This window comes from Myripristis murdjan, chromosome 10, assembly GCF_902150065.1.
Source record: "Myripristis murdjan chromosome 10, fMyrMur1.1, whole genome shotgun sequence".
In the NCBI taxonomy this organism is placed as follows: domain Eukaryota; kingdom Metazoa; phylum Chordata; class Actinopteri; order Holocentriformes; family Holocentridae; genus Myripristis; species Myripristis murdjan.
The window spans coordinates 10,665,094-10,682,724 of record NC_043989.1 but is presented as its reverse complement, the minus strand read 5'-3'; the positions used below and the strand labels follow the sequence as shown (position 1 = coordinate 10,682,724).

General features: G+C 40.8%; 2 protein-coding genes across 5 annotated transcripts in view; one reads left to right on the top strand and one right to left on the bottom strand.

Annotated features, from left to right (window-relative positions):
• Positions 1–3,827, bottom strand: part of stag3 (STAG3 cohesin complex component) — a 35,283-nt gene extending 31,456 nt beyond the window's left edge. Inside the window, exons 1-3 of one of the 3 annotated variants that reach the window (XM_030062482.1) lie at positions 3,735–3,827; positions 3,222–3,449; positions 271–373 (exon numbers count right to left, since the gene is read on the bottom strand). In XM_030062482.1, the coding sequence (XP_029918342.1) occupies positions 271–363 (93 nt within the window). In that variant the 5' untranslated portion in view covers positions 364–373; positions 3,222–3,449; positions 3,735–3,827. The other 2 variants (XM_030062483.1, XM_030062481.1) reach the window with 2 other exon arrangements.
• On the top strand, positions 2,811–17,441 carry gpc2 (glypican 2). Of its 2 annotated transcripts, XM_030062484.1 has the most exons (12): positions 2,811–3,011; positions 3,278–3,423; positions 5,324–5,482; positions 6,323–6,457; positions 7,741–7,916; positions 8,093–8,173; positions 9,116–9,281; positions 10,606–10,736; positions 12,143–12,289; positions 12,997–13,133; positions 14,195–14,367; positions 14,932–17,441. In XM_030062484.1, exons 1-12 carry the CDS (start codon positions 2,911–2,913, stop codon positions 15,207–15,209), a joined length of 1,830 nt encoding a protein of 609 aa, XP_029918344.1. In that variant the 5' UTR covers positions 2,811–2,910; the 3' UTR covers positions 15,210–17,441. The 2 variants fall into 2 exon arrangements, with proteins under 2 accessions (XP_029918344.1, XP_029918345.1); XM_030062485.1 differs by lacking the exons at positions 2,811–3,011; positions 3,278–3,423 and adding an exon at positions 4,012–4,818.
• Positions 17,442–17,631: the final 190 nt, after the last annotated feature.

Genomic DNA, 17,631 nt, shown 5'->3' with positions numbered 1-17,631 from the left:
CCAAAATAACTGATTTTATGGAGATTTGAGTGATCGCCATAATAGATAGATACTTTATTCATCCCAAAGGAAATAATACACTAAGGTGAGGTAGATAAACTGATTCTACACCAAAATGACTTTGATAAACCTGATATTTATGTAAAAAGCTTTTTTTAACTAAAAACATTCATGCATAATTATGGACAGGTATGTGATTTTATCTACTCCCTAGAGTAACTTTAATTTAAATGAGACTCACTTATTTTGTGGGATAATTAGATAATTTACCCGTGCTGCTGCGACAGAAACAGCTGGTTTTCTCCGCTTCATGGAGCTCATCTGGGCCTCAAAGTCACTGCCAGAATCGGAGATATCATCCATCTCCTCCAAACTAACAGATTAACAACAACAAATAACATTAGCATCATGCCAGAATATCCTTAAAGAAAAAACATCAACAACTCCTCCCCACCATGGCTAAAATATATTAAAAGATTAGGTTATCAAGTCACGTTTTAAGTTGCTTTGGGTGTGAGGTTTCACAGTTGGTCAAAACTAATTCTTCTAGGTGACATTAATATTGACCAAGTGAGTTATCCTGAATATTAAACTTGTCCAGTGTTAACCTGAAGTTTAACTTTACCTGTCAAAGTCCGTTCCCCTTTCTGATGCCATGTCAGTGAAAAGAACCACCAAGGCTGGGAGGCTAACTTTTTAATGGCCAGCTAACTTGTTTAAGTAATGCAAATATACTGACTGCCTGTTGACTAATTGACGAAACTGGTCTGTTCTTCTCCCAAGTAGGTAGCTAGATTATCACTTGTCAAAGCTTGTAATATCAGAATGGACTTAATGTCCTGAAATATGGTTAGCTAACAGTTAGCCAAATCAGTTTGCCTTATTTTACGCTTCGAGTCATGCTAGGTAAGTTAACCTTAGCTCTACAACACAGCTAACGTTACTAAACCGACTGTCAAAAGCACCAAAACAACTCATATAATTAGCAATTTAACAGTTGACATGACTATGAAATATTACCACTCTTCAATAAGAAAGATGTCGGGTTTCTCTTCACGAAGGAGATAAAAGGGCGCGAAGAAAAAAAAAATATATATTATTACTGGAAGCCTATTGGCCAACACGATGATCACACTAGATGGTGATTGGTGCTTTCTTGAACGCGAACGTTCTGTTTCTATGCTCCGAGGAAAGATAGATTTCTCCTCCAGTATTTTAAATTAGGCTTTATTATTTGATTTTTTTGTGGCGTCATAGTATTATTACACTTGGAGATAATTAAATTGGCTCATAGTTTTGCTGTAAAATTGTGTCCTAAAACTGTGGGTTTATGCCAACTGTTTTCAGAGTTATTTATTTTATGTTAGAGGTGGTGTGTTATGGGTTCTTTGGCCTGGATGTGGTTGTCTGTACCGGGCTGGGTGTTTTGTTTAGGACCCTGCGGTGGTGGGCCTGTGCAGCCCCCCTCTCCCGGCCTGCATACCCCTCCACGCCACCCCATGCTCCTCACCCTGCTCCCCGCCGGTCCTTCCTCATGCTACTCGCTCCATTGTTCTGTGGTTTATAGGCTGTGACCGGTGTTATCAAGCCAGACAAATTAAGAAAAATATAACTTCCTGTCTCAATTTCCAAAATAATTTAGCAGCCTCACAAGTGTAAATCTAAGCAACTATATACCAGCCCTGAATAGGGAATACCAGCCCTGAATGTTTTCATTTTTATTTATTTATTTATTTTTTTTTAGAAATGGATCTAAATTTTCTTGTCTCTCATTTCATCATCTGTGTTATGATATAGGAAGGGGGGAGAACATTGAAGCAGCATATTACTGTAATATTTTGTGTGACAGTATTGTTTCAATACACGGATGCCAAGTATCAATATTGTATTGCCAAGAATTGATTAGTGAACAACATCTACGACAGGTTTTTTTGACAGAGCTGGTCAGTCTGTCTGCTTGACAATCCCATTTTGCTGCAATACAAATGACTGAAGTAAGATGGACAGAATGAAAACTTTCTTATTAGATAAAACAGAAGCTGATGAAGTTTTCCCTCAGGGACATAACTTGCATAACTAACTGAAAAATGTTATAAACTGCAATATATTGCATTATTCAGTGTATTGCAAAATGTTTTAAAGCACAATACTATCATATCATGACTGGTTTATCAGATTAATATTGTATAGAGGGGCCTCTGTTGATTCCCACCCTTAAGTATTATGATACCATCTATAAAAACAGAAGAATTTGGATTAATTTAGGGTGCAGTGTTCACACTGGGCCACTTGTCACTGTGCCAATGAGCATCTTAAACCACTGTTTGTGCTGGCAGCAAAGCACATATTAGTTTCTGTAAAAAGACATCTGTGACTTTTAAAAAAACAGCAGTTTAATGTTGCCAGTAAAAAAAAAAAAAAAAAAAAAAAAAAAAAAAAAGCCTACAACACATCCAGTGTGCTCCTTGTTACTTCTTTATAATCAGAACAGCAGCTGCCAACTTTTTCCATTGTGTTTTTGTAAACCACTGAAACCCCACTTCTTGTGAATGCGATCACAGCTCTTCACATTTAATTCGTCTCAATTTTAGAAAGCACTTCACGCTGCCTATAAAGAGAGCAGCAGCTTTTCACAATGGAATCCATGAGGGAAAAGGTGAAAAGTTGTTAGTGGGTGCCACATAATGTAAGCCTACCTAGTTTACAGTCTAATGACATAAAATGAGTGTGCAATGTGGGAAACTAAAGTTTGTTGTCTCCCCCACAAATCCTCTCTGACACACTGATTAAAATCATTTTTTTCCTCATTTGACAAATTGGGGAGTTGTATTTTGAAGGCGGATTAGTCTGACTTCCGGCAGCGTTGCCGCTCGCTTCGTTCTGGTGGCTTGGCACCGTTTAGGTTGTCAGATGCTCAGAGCAGGAGGACGGGAGTGCCCCATTCATTCATACTGCCTTATATTTACGCACAGCCGCTCTGTTAAAAAGGAAAGACAGTTTAAACTGACACGGTCGGTGAAAACATGTGTTTCATTTAAAAATCCACTCTGGATGCATTTGAATTTGTCGGACCTGGCTGGGGAAAAAAACAAAAACAAAAACAGGCGCAGACTATGATTGATTTAAACGATTCATTGCCTTAGACGATTTGGGATACTGTTATTTTCCTAGTTTGGGCTTTTGCGTGCATTTGTTGGTAATTCATTCATAGCAGGCGGTACCCAGAGTGTGTTTGGAGCACTGCGGTGAAGATGGACACCCGGCTGTGTTTTCCCAGGTATGTGGCGCTGCTGCTCTGCACGGTGTCTGCCCTGTCAGGGACCTGGAGCCCGGTGGCTGCGGGGAGGAGCTGCGCCGACACCCGGCAGGTGTACGCAGAGAAAGGCTACAGCACAAGCACCGCTCCGCTGACTCAAATCTCCGGTAAGATTCTCCTCTGTAGCCTGTGGCTGGGATTGTATAAATTAAATTATCCAGCAATGTTGAGACTGCCAGAAACCGTCTTGCCGTAACGCTGAAAGAAAAAACTAACAATCTCATAAATTATAGAAATAAACTGTAGCCTGCAGATATAACACCAACTGCAGCTCCTTATTGGGATATTATTAGCAGGATATTATTTAGCAGGATAAGGGCAGTGTAAATTCACTAAAGAGTGCCGCAGACACACAAGAAGTAAGTCACTATAAGAATATTATGATTTTAAAAAATGCATAAAGTCACTGTAAACTCACTAGTGAGCACCAGAGACGCACTGTAGGAATATCAAGGTGAAAATTTCTAAAGAGAAACAATGCACAGTGGGTTTATAAAGGGAGCTGTACCCCCATCTGTGTCGGTTAAATAGGATGATAAGGGGATGAGCAAATTGCCAACACCGGTGCAACAAAGAACCTCGCCCCTAATTAGTCTTTGCCTAGTGGCCCTCTGTTGAGTCCTGCCCATAGGCTCTGGTGACTGGTGATAATCTAATCTGCTGACTAAAAAGATAACATGAGGATTAAACATAGCTGGATTTTGGATGTTAACTAATATGAAGTTTTGCTGACAGTTTTGAGAGAGATGGAAGAGAAACGGGCAAAAATAAGAGAGAAATGAGAATTAAAGAATATGAGTGAGAGAGTGCGTGTAGCAGAGAGAGAGAGACAGAGAGAGACAGAGACAGAACAGTGGCTTTTATGGTTTTAAGCAGAATTGTGAAAATATGTATATTTTGGAAACTGATGCGTAAGAACTATGCCAGTGTCTGAAGTTTTGTTTCTAGGATATTTGGCTTTATATGTACAAGTCAGTGAGAGACTGGCAATAATGTGTGTGTGTGTGTTTGTGTGTGCACATATGAGTTAGGCACAGACTTGGAGCTCTCACTGTTATAAGTAGAATTTATGAGTTATGTGTATGTTTGTGAAAGTGCAGACTGTGCAGAGTTGTGGTGTGTAAAGATTTATTTTGTGATAATTTGACTCTGTATGTGAGTCGGTGAGAGAGCTGTGGTATTGATTGATTGTATATATTTGTGTGTGTGTGTGTGTGTGTGTGTGTGTGTGTGTGTGTGTGTGCTGGGTTATCACTGCCCCTGAGTCTTGGCTCACTGTCCCGTGGGCCAGGGGAGCAGATGGCCAGGAGAGCGAGGGATGAGGAGAAGCAGTTTAGAAATGGAAATAGAGGGATGAGAGAGGGCTAATAGCGAGACACAGAGAGAACAAAAGAGGAAGGGAGAAAATCACCGAGGGTGGAGTTTGGATTTACACTTTTGTCAGTGTGCTCACAACAGCAGTATTCATGTGATATGTCAAATTACTGAAACAAAGAATTGTGGTGAGAAACCTTTCCCACATCCATTTTTTCTCCCTGTTCATCGTTTGCATATCATTACCTCTGACATATCAAAGACCCAACCTGAGTTGACAAAGAGAGATAGATTGAATCTGAATAATTCATGCAGGAAAATTAAATTTTTGTATTATTCCCTTATCTTTAATAAGATTTCTCTACAGTAATAGCACAGACTGATGAGGGAGAGGATTGATAGAGCCCACATTCTGACTGAAAATGTCTGTTTTGACCTGATAAAAGACATGACATAGCTATTAAGGATTAAGTCTTTGTTTGGCTATTGTACTGTAAAGAGTCAAGGCGCCGCCATTTGATTATGTGTTACACCAGAAGCTATTGTATTATCATGACAGTGAAGTAATCTTGTCTCCCAGTTCTCCAAAGAACACCGTCTCCTATTGTGCGATTTAAGAGTATTTAATCATAACATTCCTTTCTGGGCTCAGTAGGATGTCGCCTGACCTGCTTTGGTTTTGTGTCGGTGCAGGTGAGCACCTGCGGCTCTGTCCTCAGGACTACACCTGCTGCTCCAGTCAGATGGAGGAGACACTGGCTCTGCAGAGCGAAAGGGACTTTCTTAAGGGAATTGAAGACACCAGCCAGTTCTTGTTGACCACCTTTACCCAGAGACACCGCAAGTTTGACGGTGAGACACTGACTCAGCGGCATGTACAGTTAGGCAGCACTGTTAATGAGAATTATAAGTGGTTTAACATTGGATGTGAAATACAGTCCTCCTTAAAGCCGAGGAAAGTACTTTGAAGAAAACAGGAAGACGCTTAACCCCCTCATTCATCCCCCTCCACTATCCAATGTAAATAAGCGACAGCTGTTTGAAAACACACTCTGGAACAAACTTTGCAGCACTACAGCTTCAAAGTTTGTCTCACTTGGTCAGAGGCCCAAACCACAAAACATACTTTAAAAGCAAAAATCAAAGCAATTGTGCAGCCAGTTTTGCCGAGATTCTAACAAATTATCTTGCTCATTTATGGTCACCAAACATGGGCATTGCTTTTGCTTAATTCAAACAAAAAGACAGTTTAGAAAACCTATAGATTTGAGGGAACCTAACAGAAGTCCTCATATTGGGCTCATTAAATTCTTTGTGTGCGGTTGCAGGTTTATAATGTTGCAGCATAGGTCTGAATTTACACTTTCTCCTCCTACCTGCTGTGTACTGGTATCACCTTTTTTTCCTCCTCCTCTTTATGTAATATACATGATGAATCATTTAAAGATACTAAAGGAGTGGGAGAGTGCATATGAGTCTTAAAGACTCTGAATATCAAAATCAAATAGAGTACATTCTGTTATTCTCATTTACCAATGTGCAGGATCTGATGTAACTCTCCCTGTGAGCTGTTAATCTGGGAGGAGGGGAGGAGAACTGAGCGCCTACATGAAAACCTGGCTTGGATATTAGAAGAAGAGGAGGTGGGCGACAGATCCATATCTAATCTCTGTCCTTCCTGTGTCTCTCCAGAGTTCTTCAGGGAGCTCATCGACCTGTCAGAGAAATCTATGAACCAGATGTTTACAAAGACTTACGGCTGGCTCTTCACCCAGAACGCACACGTCTTCCAGGAACTTTTTGTGGAGCTTCGCAGATATTATTCTGGTTAGTTGAGTGAAAATATCTCTCCCAGCTACTGTTAAAGGAAAAAAAATGATTGGGAACAAGATTTCAAATTATAATGTAATATAGTGAGATAAACAGCCATAGACATAGGTCAAATCGTATGTGCAAATAGCTGACAGATTCATGGGGATTGCCCCATAGGACTATAAAATGAGTACTGACATTTTAGCAAATCACAGAATACTTAAAAGCTAATTTAGTGCATCATTTTTTCCACTTTCACCTGGCTTGTCATGATCCAGTTAACCCCATCCATCTGGCACTACATTAAAATGCAAATAACTGAAAAGAAGCATAGCAAGGTACTTCAGCTTCAGCAGATATAATTCCCATTTATTCTGGCAAACATTCTGTGTTTTGCAGCCCACCACAGGTCTCTATCATTACCATGTCAAATGAATTAATGCAAAAAAAAACCCAACAACATTTGCAATATTTGGTCATGCGTATACTTATACGTGAAGAGTTATAGTTGCAGTAGTTTAGTGTAGTTGTGTCAGTCCACATCCTTCATGTGGTCACTCTCTGGTGGCTATGCTATAACAGCAGCTAAGAGGCAGCAGTGTGTCTTTGAGGAGCACTGGAACGCCATGGAGAATCGGAGAAAGAGAGGAGGAGAATTGGAATCCCACGGATGCCAGACTGCTTCTATTTCTGTTCCGGGATGCTCTGTTTTGGCACGACAACCGCTAGCTGGCGAGCCTCGTCGCAGGCTGTTGCTGCTTAGTCAACCTGTCATTGTCTGCCAAACAGCATGTATAGCTAATTTCAGTCTGTGCAATAGACTGCAGATCGGAGTGTTGCATATTTAGAATAAGGCCATCAGTTTTGTCATGTAGAGAAACCAGCAAGCACCGAAGCAAATTTTAAAAGAAAAGAAGTGTCGGCTGAAATTCTATTGATGTTTGCCAGACCACAAAACACAACGCGAGTTAACCCTCTAGCTCTCCCTTATCCCAAATTAATGAAGTTGTAGTGGAGGCATCTTTCTACAGTCTGAGGAAAAAAGCGAATGAAATTTTGTCCAAACAGCTCGTGTAGCATCAGCCAGTCATTCTGCAGCAAGCCACTGGCGCTCTAGATGCCAGACTCTATCTTCTTTCTTCTCTGTTCATTTACAACTCACCCAGCAGACAGCAAGGTGGTAAAGTGAGTAAGAAGATCAGTTCTTTAGCCAAAAGGCCCGAGTTTAAGTCCTTGTAGTTCAAAGTATTCACCCTCCTGATGTTATCATTAGGTAACAATTTGTCTTTTGTCCACAGGGGGCAGTGTGAGTCTAACAGAGGTTCTCTCAGAGTTCTGGTCTCGACTGGTGGAGCGGGTCTTCTCTCTGGTCAACCCTCAGTACCAGTTTAGTGAAGACTACCTGGAGTGTGTGAGCAAACATGCTGAACAGCTGCAGCCGTTTGGAGATGTGCCCCGCAAACTGCGCGTACAAGTATGTCTCACAGTAAAATGATTTGATACAGAATTGAAATGGATAATAAGATCAGAAAAAAAATGTCTGTGATACTGCAAAACTGAGCCACCAGTTATGCAAATCAGTCATGCATGGTAATTTGTCAGCTGAATTCTTGAGTGAGCTGATTCTTGTTTCTTGCTTTTCCCATTCAGGTGTCCAGGGCGTTCATTGCAGCCAGAGCACTGGCTCAGGGCTTGGCCACTGGTCGGGATATTGTCAACAAAGCATCAAAGGTAAGTGGTGCCCTTTATTGTTGTCTGTATTGCTATTAAAGCTCCACTAGGCAGGAATTGTATGCAAAAGTTAGCTACCAAAATATTCCCTAGGTTGCTAGCTAATACCTAACTAACCTCACTAGTTACACAAGTTTTATGTATGCCAGACTTCTGATTAGTTTTCCACCCTGAGTTTTAAAATTGCCCTATTTGCCCAATTTAGACTCTAGAATTGAATATGTATGCCTACAATTTTCTGCTCAGATAAAGTGGTCAATTGAAGGAACAGTTCAACCAAATGACAAAAATATGTATTTTTTTGTTTAGCACCATCAAAGTATCTGTTAAAGTGTGTTTGAACTACTTTGAGGCAGATAGACACAGTTTGCCAGTGTTCTTTGGCAGGAAGTAGCTCTGTGTAAAACTCTACCCCCTCGAGGGCTGTGGATTATGGCGGTTATGTCATTGTTTTTGGAAAGAACTGTTGCTGTTGAGTTTTTCACATGGACATTTTTGACAGTTTGAGCTCTACAAACACAGTCCCATCCTCCCCCATTGTGTTGGAGTGCCAGGAGAAAGACTTGATCATGTCAGACTGGAAATGGAAATCTCACCCAATCACGTGGAATCTTTCTGGACAGATTGATTGCACTAAGAAAAAGTGGGGAAAATATCTTATTTTTTGTGTTTTGGGTGAACTGTTCCTTTTAAAAGAGCAAAAACACCAAAAATGTCTCCTAACTGTCAGTGAATGAACATACCGTCCAGATGTGATGGATTGGCAAAAACGAATAGGCAGTATCTAGTTTATAGACATCATGTTGCATGATTTCTGCGTAACAAAGTTAAAAATTTTCAAACCTTTGCCCAGTTTAACTTAAATGGTGATAATGACTGTGTTCTCTTCACTTGTTTGTCATTTTCAACACAAGTCCTTCAGTCACTCCTTCTGGTTTTCAGTTGACTCCAGGTTCAGAGTGTGTGCGAGCCCTGATGCGTCAGTGGTACTGCCCTCTGTGTCGAGGCATGCCCTCCCTGCGCCCCTGCCACTCCCTCTGCCTTAACGTGATAAAGGGCTGCCTAGCCAATCAGGCCGACCTGGACACCGAATGGAACAACTTCATCGGTGAGTGAGGAAGACGAGGCACGTTTTGGGCAAGATGAATTGTGCTTATTTTAGTTATATTTCACTGTAGCTGCTCATGTGGTGTTGGGTTAGGATCTATTAATACATATTTTAGTTTTAAGGTGAAGATTAAGGTTCTGTTCCCCTTCGGCCATCTCCTCAGGAATATTCTTTCGGTCAGAATAGCACTTACCTGTATCCTGAAGTAGTCTTTATGACGTTGACCATACCTTAAACTGGATTGCTCTGTTTCCCCCATTTCCTTTCACTTCCCTTTCCCCTAATGAATATTTCATTCATTAAACATTCATGATTCTCTCCTCTTTTACAATTGATCTGTCTTCCCATGTTTCCTTTCCCCTTTCATCAAACCCCGCACTTTACTTCCATTTTCTCTGTTCCTGTGCAACGCTTCCTCTTCTCTTTCATCACTCCCTCTGTGTCGAGTATACCCAAAACCATTGTGCAATGGTTTTGCTTTCGTAGACATTTTTTTCTTAATTTTGAAGACATATTTCTAATGTCCTCGAATCTTCCCTTACGCTCTCTCTGTCCCACCTCTCCCTGTGATGTTGGCTCACCTCCTGAACTCACAATCCCACCCCCAGTGTTTAGTAATCAACGATCTGTCAAAGCTGACTTGTTAGCCCGGCACAGGGAAGTGTAATTGAATTTAATGTTTAGCTGTGAGAGTCTGGAACAGAAAGAGTGGCTTCAATTCTTGTTATCTACAGTGAAAACATCCATTCGTCCATTCGTCTATCCATTTGTTTCTCTGTATTTCCATCGTGAATGCCTCTGATCAGATTGTGACAAAAGTCTTGAATTATTCAAATCATTGTTCTTATCTGACATTTTCAAAATTATTCTGATTGGCCTGAGGTGGGCCCTACAGCATTTGATTAATGTCTGGATGTGGCACGCAGTATCTCGGAGGCTGTTGATTTGATTTTCATGAAATGCAGTGGAATGATGCCACTTATTTCCCTGTTGTGGTATTTCAAAATAACACTGATTGCTCGAAGAGGTGCACCCCAGTGTTTCATTACCTGTACATTCTGCACAGTATGCTATCTACTTTCCTCCTCCCCTACCACTTACAATCAGAAAACATCAGGTAGCATATTTTCTACCTCTTGACCCATTACAACTTTATATCATCTGCGGAGGATGAACTGTTCACTGTTAACTTGTTCTTCTTGTGTTATTTAATATTTTTCTTGAGAAGGGAAGAACCTGGGTGAATAGTAGCACAGCTAAGTGTCCCACCCTATAAACTTTCTCTTTCTCTCTCTCTCTCTCTGTCTGCCTCTCCTTCTGTCAGATGCTTTGTACCAGGTATCAGAGAAGTTGGAGGGGCCATTCAACATGGAGCTTGCAGCTGACTCCATCTCTGTCAAAGTATCGGAGGCCATCATGCACATGCAGGAAAACAGTGTCAGCATCTCCACTAAGGCAAGGGAAACGATGGGGATAGAAGCAGATCAAGGGGCAGTAGATGATGGATTAGAGAGGGAAACGAAATATGTATGTTTTATCAATTTATTGAGGGTTGCTTGTTTGGGAGCTTGACAGGTATATTTCTTCATTCCTATATCTGTTGTATCCTGGGTGTGCTATTATTCCATGAAATGTGTAGGATCTCGTATTATTCATTTATTATGGGATTTATTATGGGATAAGCCAAGAAATCATCATATTATGGCTAATGTTTTATTTTATTTTATTTTTTTTGTTTTAATTTTAATCTGCTTAATGAGGCACTATGCAATGAAAAATGACAGGAATTCTACACCGGGAGAATGACATGTCTTACAGGCTCACAATATGATTAAAACATGGCTGGCAGCCCAGTAGCTAAGCCACCAGAGAGAGAGAGACACACACACACACACATCTCAGCGCAAGAATCAGCCCACCAGAGAGCAGAGCATGGGGTTTGTGATACCAGCGCTTTGAGAGAGAAGCAGCTCTTTCCTTTTATGGCTGTGCTTCATGAGTCCTCTGCCTTTCACTAACACAGTGTAATTATGGAAGTGATGGATGACCTTTTCAACACTATTGTCTTATGAGTTTCCAGTTCACACTCAGTGCCAAGTTCTGTGTGACGGCAACATTTTTCAGACAAATTTGTCTCTTTGCTGGGTTAAAATTTCGAGGCCCCACTGAAAGCCTCTCTCACTCAGCTTTGTCAGATTTGTCAGATTTGTGAAAGCATTTGATATTGAACAGAAGCCGAGTCGTCCTCTTAAAGGCAAAATCCGCCCACTCACGCTGTATAAAAGTCAGTGATGTACCTTGCACTTCTGGGTCAGTTTTTTAGTTAGCTGGTGTATTTTGCTTTGCCCACCAGCCAGTTGTATAGGACGTCAGTATATTTCCAGTGCAGCTTCAATGATGTTTGATAACAGAACACTTTTGAGCGATCTAAAACATCAACTGTAAACATAACATAATGGTGTCATTCCCTCAGAATCACTATTGCAGACTCACTATTTTCCATCAACATTCATAGAGGAGAAATCTATGATAGAGGACGTAATGACAGTTTTGACAGTAGCCTCAATAGACAAAAATGTTACGCAACGTATTTGTGTGAACTCCAGCCAAATGCAACAAGTTCAGGCATGTTCTGTGAGTGTCGTCAAAGGCATTCTGGGAAATTTAGGAAAGCACTAACTTAAGTCGACAAACGCAGGCTGACTGCAAAATTGGTGCAACACAGAGGTAATTGAAAACAAATTTTTCCTGTAAGCAGCCTAGATAACATGGCACTTAATAAATCCTTACCGACAGATATTACAGATACTTCTGTGACATATTTGATTACACTGATGTTGTGTTGTTGTTGTTTACCCTAGGTGTTCCAAGGCTGTGGGAGCCCCAGGCCAGTGCCGGCACGGTCTAAACGCTCACCCAAAGAACCCGGGGGCAACAGGAGGCCGTTCCGCACCTACAGCCCTGAGGAGAAACCAACCACAGCTGCAGGGACCAACCTGGATCGACTGGTGAGGGGAGCAGGGAGTGAGGAATAAAACATCTGTGTGTAGTATCTCCTCCTTTTATCAGTATTCTGAATTTAAAATTGTTCAGACAAGGCTCAATGGTGACGGTAATCAAGAAAGCACCATTTAACCCAATGAAAATTTTCATATGGCACAAGCTACAGTTAATGTTTTGGTTATTATTGTCAAAGTATTGGTGCTTACTGAATAGACTTCAGACATAGCAGCTCAGTAGAAAAGTACAAAGCGACGGAGGGAAGAAGATTGCGTTGTCGTGAATAGATAAGAAGGCAGTGTGGGTGAGAAGGTAATTCTGAACAGAGGTGAAGTACAGTAGGAAGAGGGCACAAAGGCAATGAGTGATTTTAATACTTTCATGTGTTATCCTCTGGGTGCTCACATCGAGTGCAGCAGTACAATAAGCTTCAATTCAAAGCTCAATACGAGCATCCAATAATGAAAAGTGCAACAGTCATAGCCACGGTGCCCTGTGACCATAAAGTGGCCGGGTGAGATAGGATTGCCGAGAAATACAAACGAGCAAAAGATGGAGGTAGAAGGAGATAGGAATTCATATTTATTTATAAACGAGAAAAGGCATTTTGTCCAGGTATCAGCACTGACGCATTGTCGAGTCATGTGTTTTTTTACTTTGCCTGACTTTAACCAGCCGTGTGAGTCATAACTAGTTTCCTTCCGCCTCCATTCAGGTTACTGAGCTAAAGGAACGACTGCGGCCCATGCGGGGCTTCTGGGTGTCCCTCCCACACACCATCTGCAATGATGAGAGGATGGCTGCCGACGTCACTAATGAAGACCGCTGCTGGAACGGGCAGACCCGGGGGAGGTGGGCAAGATAAGAGGGAAGAGAGGGGAGGAGGGGCAGGTGGGGGCTGTGGGGTTGCAGAGGTGGTTGGATGCAACAGATGGAAATGGGTTTATTAGATTTCCTCGCCACCAGTCATCCACATGCTGTGTACGTGGGTCTGCTTGCTTTTATGTGAACAGATACAGTGCACACAGCTGATTAGATGGCATTGTGCAGAAAATAAGTATGCATAATGTCTCATTATATGTTTGTTCTGCTTACTTACAAGATTTGTATGTCAAAAAATGTATTTGCCTTATCAACCTAAACAGCAAAATGGGGCCGAGTAGTGTTCCATCTGCACTCACTGAGACTTGTGATGTCAGGTTCCAACACCTCTCCGTTCACAGGAAATATCAAATCAAAAATTCAGTGCAAAATACAAAACTGTCTCCTTAAAGGCAGCTGGACTTGCCACACCAACAAGACCTTTTTCTTTGATATAACATCATTCCAGACTAGCCTGGTTGGTATGCACGAGCATGCTGTGTGCACTTTACTGGCATCACATCACATGATTTCTGGGTATTGAAGTTCAGATTTTTCAAACCATTATTCCCGACTGCAATTTGGGGGCCACCGGTGTGTGAAGTTGTCTAGCGTAGCTTTTGAAAGACCATGTCGGCCCTTTTTTGACCTCATGTCCAAAGTTGTTTTTGTAGCTGTCCATCACAGCTATTGCATCACAAATCACAAATATGTGTAGACAGTATGCTCTTGTAGCTTAGCAGTCAGGGCTGACTTCTCCACTTTATTCCCAGAGTACGCAGAGTAAAAGAAGACAGTAGAGTAAAACAGTAAAACAATGCAATACATTACTAGACACACACAGTAAGGAATTATTCAAGTAAATGCATCTTTAAAAAGGTGCAGTTTTTAAGAGAGATTTAAAAGAGGACAAAGATGTGGCTCGCCTGATTTCCTCATGCAGGTCATTCGACAGCTCTTTGATAGGCAGATGTGTGCAAGTGTGTGTTTGTGTATTGATGTCTGTACCTGTACATTTTTGGATATGCCTGCATCTGTGCGTCCACACCCAGGTACCTCCCGGATGTGACAGGCGATGGGCTGGTCAGCCAGATCAACAACCCTGAGGTGGAGGTGGACATTGCCAGGCCAGACGTGAGGACCAGGCAGCTGATCATGGAGCTGCGGGTGGCCACCAACAAACTGAGACACGCTCAGACCGGACAGGACCCGGACTTCATGGACAGTGAGGAACCATCCCTGTCTTTATCCCTGACAAATGCTCCTCCTTCAATTTCTTTGATTTTCTCCTTAAAGCGGTATTAAGTAATCTCTGAGCTTTATCCAAGACATGTGGGAATTGCAATAACATCGAATTTCTTCCCACTTAAGATGTAGACTGACACTTTACAAATATCCTACAGAATAGAGGCATCACTAGTATGTACACAAAACATTAGGGCCTGAACTAGAGCTTAAATTTGCCCTGATATTTTTAACACAACTGTGGCCAACCCAACTTGCCAACCACAGCAATATGTTGAACTGAAAAAACGCTGTCTAAACCCACCCTGACTGCCACCAGCCAACCATTAACTAAAATCTGAAGGCACTACATAACAGGCCAAAAGATTCCAGTGATTAAAATCTTAATTTAACAATAGGCTGTAACAGTCAAATCAATGCATAATCTCAAAACAAAACGCCATTTTAAAGTGGTAAATCACTTCAAATAGGGGTCCAGAGCCTGAAACATGTTGAAAATCCTTTCCCCAGACTGAAACCTTCCACTCTTTTCTTCTTCTTTCAGGTGAGGAGGGCAGTGGCTCAGGGGGTGGAGATCGAGGTGAGAGGTACAGTGATGACTGGCCAGGCTACGGGCCGTATTCCCCGCCTCACAACAAGCCTCCTCGTAACCCCGCCTCCAGCCCTGGGAAGCCTCCTCGCGTCCGAGAAAGAAACGGCTCCAAGTGGAACAGGAACAACGGCCATGGACGAGTAAAATCTGCCACCAGTGGGCCTGCATTCGCCTCGCCCCCCTTGTTGTCTTTGTCTGTCATGGTCACTGTCGCCACCATGTGGAGATAGCTGGTTACTGCAGCCTGGAGTTCATCCATGGTGGTGAGGTTGAAGGGAATTATTGGTAGTGGTGGAGTCCTAAGCACATTAAAAAAAAAAAAAAAATCTATTTGGTTACACCAGCATAAATGAGACAAAATAATGTTGAGTCTGAAAAGTAACTTGGGGCCAAATTTGTTGTTTTACAGGTTAGCAATAATCAAAAACCTGTTTATTGCACAAAATATTATTGGTTATACTGAATATTTTTCTGACTGTCCAAGCCGAAAGTGAGGTACTGCAAGCCATCATATTCATTTATTGAAAAAAAAAAAAAAAAAAAAGAATTCTTAATTGCTACCAGTACCACTAAGCACAATTCATGATGCTGTAAAGCACTTGAATGTACTGAGGAACTGTCTAGCAGTTAGGAAATGATGAGAAATGGGGAAACCGTGAAGCTTTTTGAGTCTTGACTGAGTCCGTTGCTGAAAGCTGCGCTGTCCCAGACCACAAGAAATATACTGTGTTGGATGTTGTATGTGTTGGAGAAAAGAGAGAGGAAAAGTCCTGCAGTGGCAAAATTAACTAGGAGCATGTCTGGTTATTGGAGTTTACATTCTCATGGCTTGGTGAGCTGTGGGTTTTCCGATTATTTGTGTGTATCATTTCAGTGAACAACTGATTTGATTTGAATGTGTTCATCCCCCTCTTTCTCATAAAATTGTTAATTAATTGAATTAAGTGATCCCATATGAGCAATAACATTGGATTTTATCAGTCTAAACCCTCATATCTTGAGATGGGAATTAAAAATCAGACTTTGGTAACGAATACAGGTCAACATTTTAACTCTTGAAACTTCACAAGGCGTTAATTTGGAAAGTTTTTAAAGCCAGACTTCAGTTTGGGTTATCTCTTACATCATGGGGTTGATCCATGTAATATATTGATGCCTTTAATTTATTTCTAATATTGTAATATGTCATTATTTTTATTGTATTATTATGATTTTTGATGCAAGATTTGGTCTAAGTGATCTTCTGAAACTTCTAAAAGAAGTGAGTGGCCCTTATTAGTTCAATCAGCATTTTATCTGTAACTTTCTCTGGAAAAAAAGAAAAAAGGTTTCACTTGATTTTTCATGTAAGCCATTATTTAAAAATGTTCTTAAGTCAGTCACATCAAAAACACTTAATTCTGGTGTGATATTGGGCTATAATATTTTATTCTCTGGTATTTTGAGTCGGTCTTAACCAGAGCAGAGGAGGCGCTGTGTGTGTGTGTGTGTGTGTGTGTGTGTGTGTGTGTGTGTGTGTGTGTGTGTGGGATGGTTTTATATTTGTTGTACATTCTGCTTTCAAGTGACAAGGTTCAAAAGTTTTGTTGAGAAGATGGCAGGACATTTTTTAATTGTGCGCTTTTGTACTTATTTTTCCTAAGAACAAGAACTGATAACGAAAACGTGTTTGAGTCCGTGATGGAAACTAAACGATGAGTATGGAAACACGAAACATTGTGAGAAATTGAGACACAATGGCTCTTTATTTCCATATGACTGATGATCATGTGTTTTGACAAAGAAAATCGAAGAATGTTGATGACAAAAAAAAGCTGAAAGTTGGTAGAGACTGGCATCGGCAAAGATGCCTGACGCAAAGACTGTACAAATGTTGTGCAAGGACACTTTCCGATGAATGAGCGATTGTGATATCCCTCGGTGGTGACAGAATTACATTTCTAGTCAATCAGGCTGTTAGCCCTGTACAGTACATAGACTAGTAAGGGTTTCATTCTAAAACAGATCCAAATTTGCAAAAATATGTTACCTATTTTCATTACTCGGTATTTAAAGAACAAAGATGATTGCACCCTCAAAAATGGCACTACTTTGTATATAATAAGTTAAATACAGGTAAAACTTAATTATTATCATTAATCCGTGATTCATGCCAGCGGTCATGTTGTCAGAGTCTGTGTGTGTCAAACTTCAAAGGGTGGATATCTCCTTTTGGAATGAAACTCTTCAAGTCAGTAGAGTCACGATGAATGTATGAGATGTCAAGTACAAAAAACAGTACTGCACACTGCACAACAACAAAAGGAAAAAAAAAAAACAACAACAGTATTTCAAAAGTGACAGTATTATAATCACATGTGCATTCAATGATCAAAATACATAAAAAAAAAAAATGTAGGTGGTGGTTGTGTTACCACAGTATTCCATCCATTGAATATCAGGTAAACTGTTCTTTAATGTGACCTCTCATTCATTCCTACTAATAGCACATTACATTATGGTGAAAATTTAATACATCTTTTTTCATCTTGTTGTAACAGAGTTTTTTTTTTATTATTATTGGTATCAAACAAGTGATCTTTTCCGCTTCATTAAAAAAAAAATAAAGAAATGTCCGTTTCAGCAGATTCTTTTCGACTCTAATCATGGAAG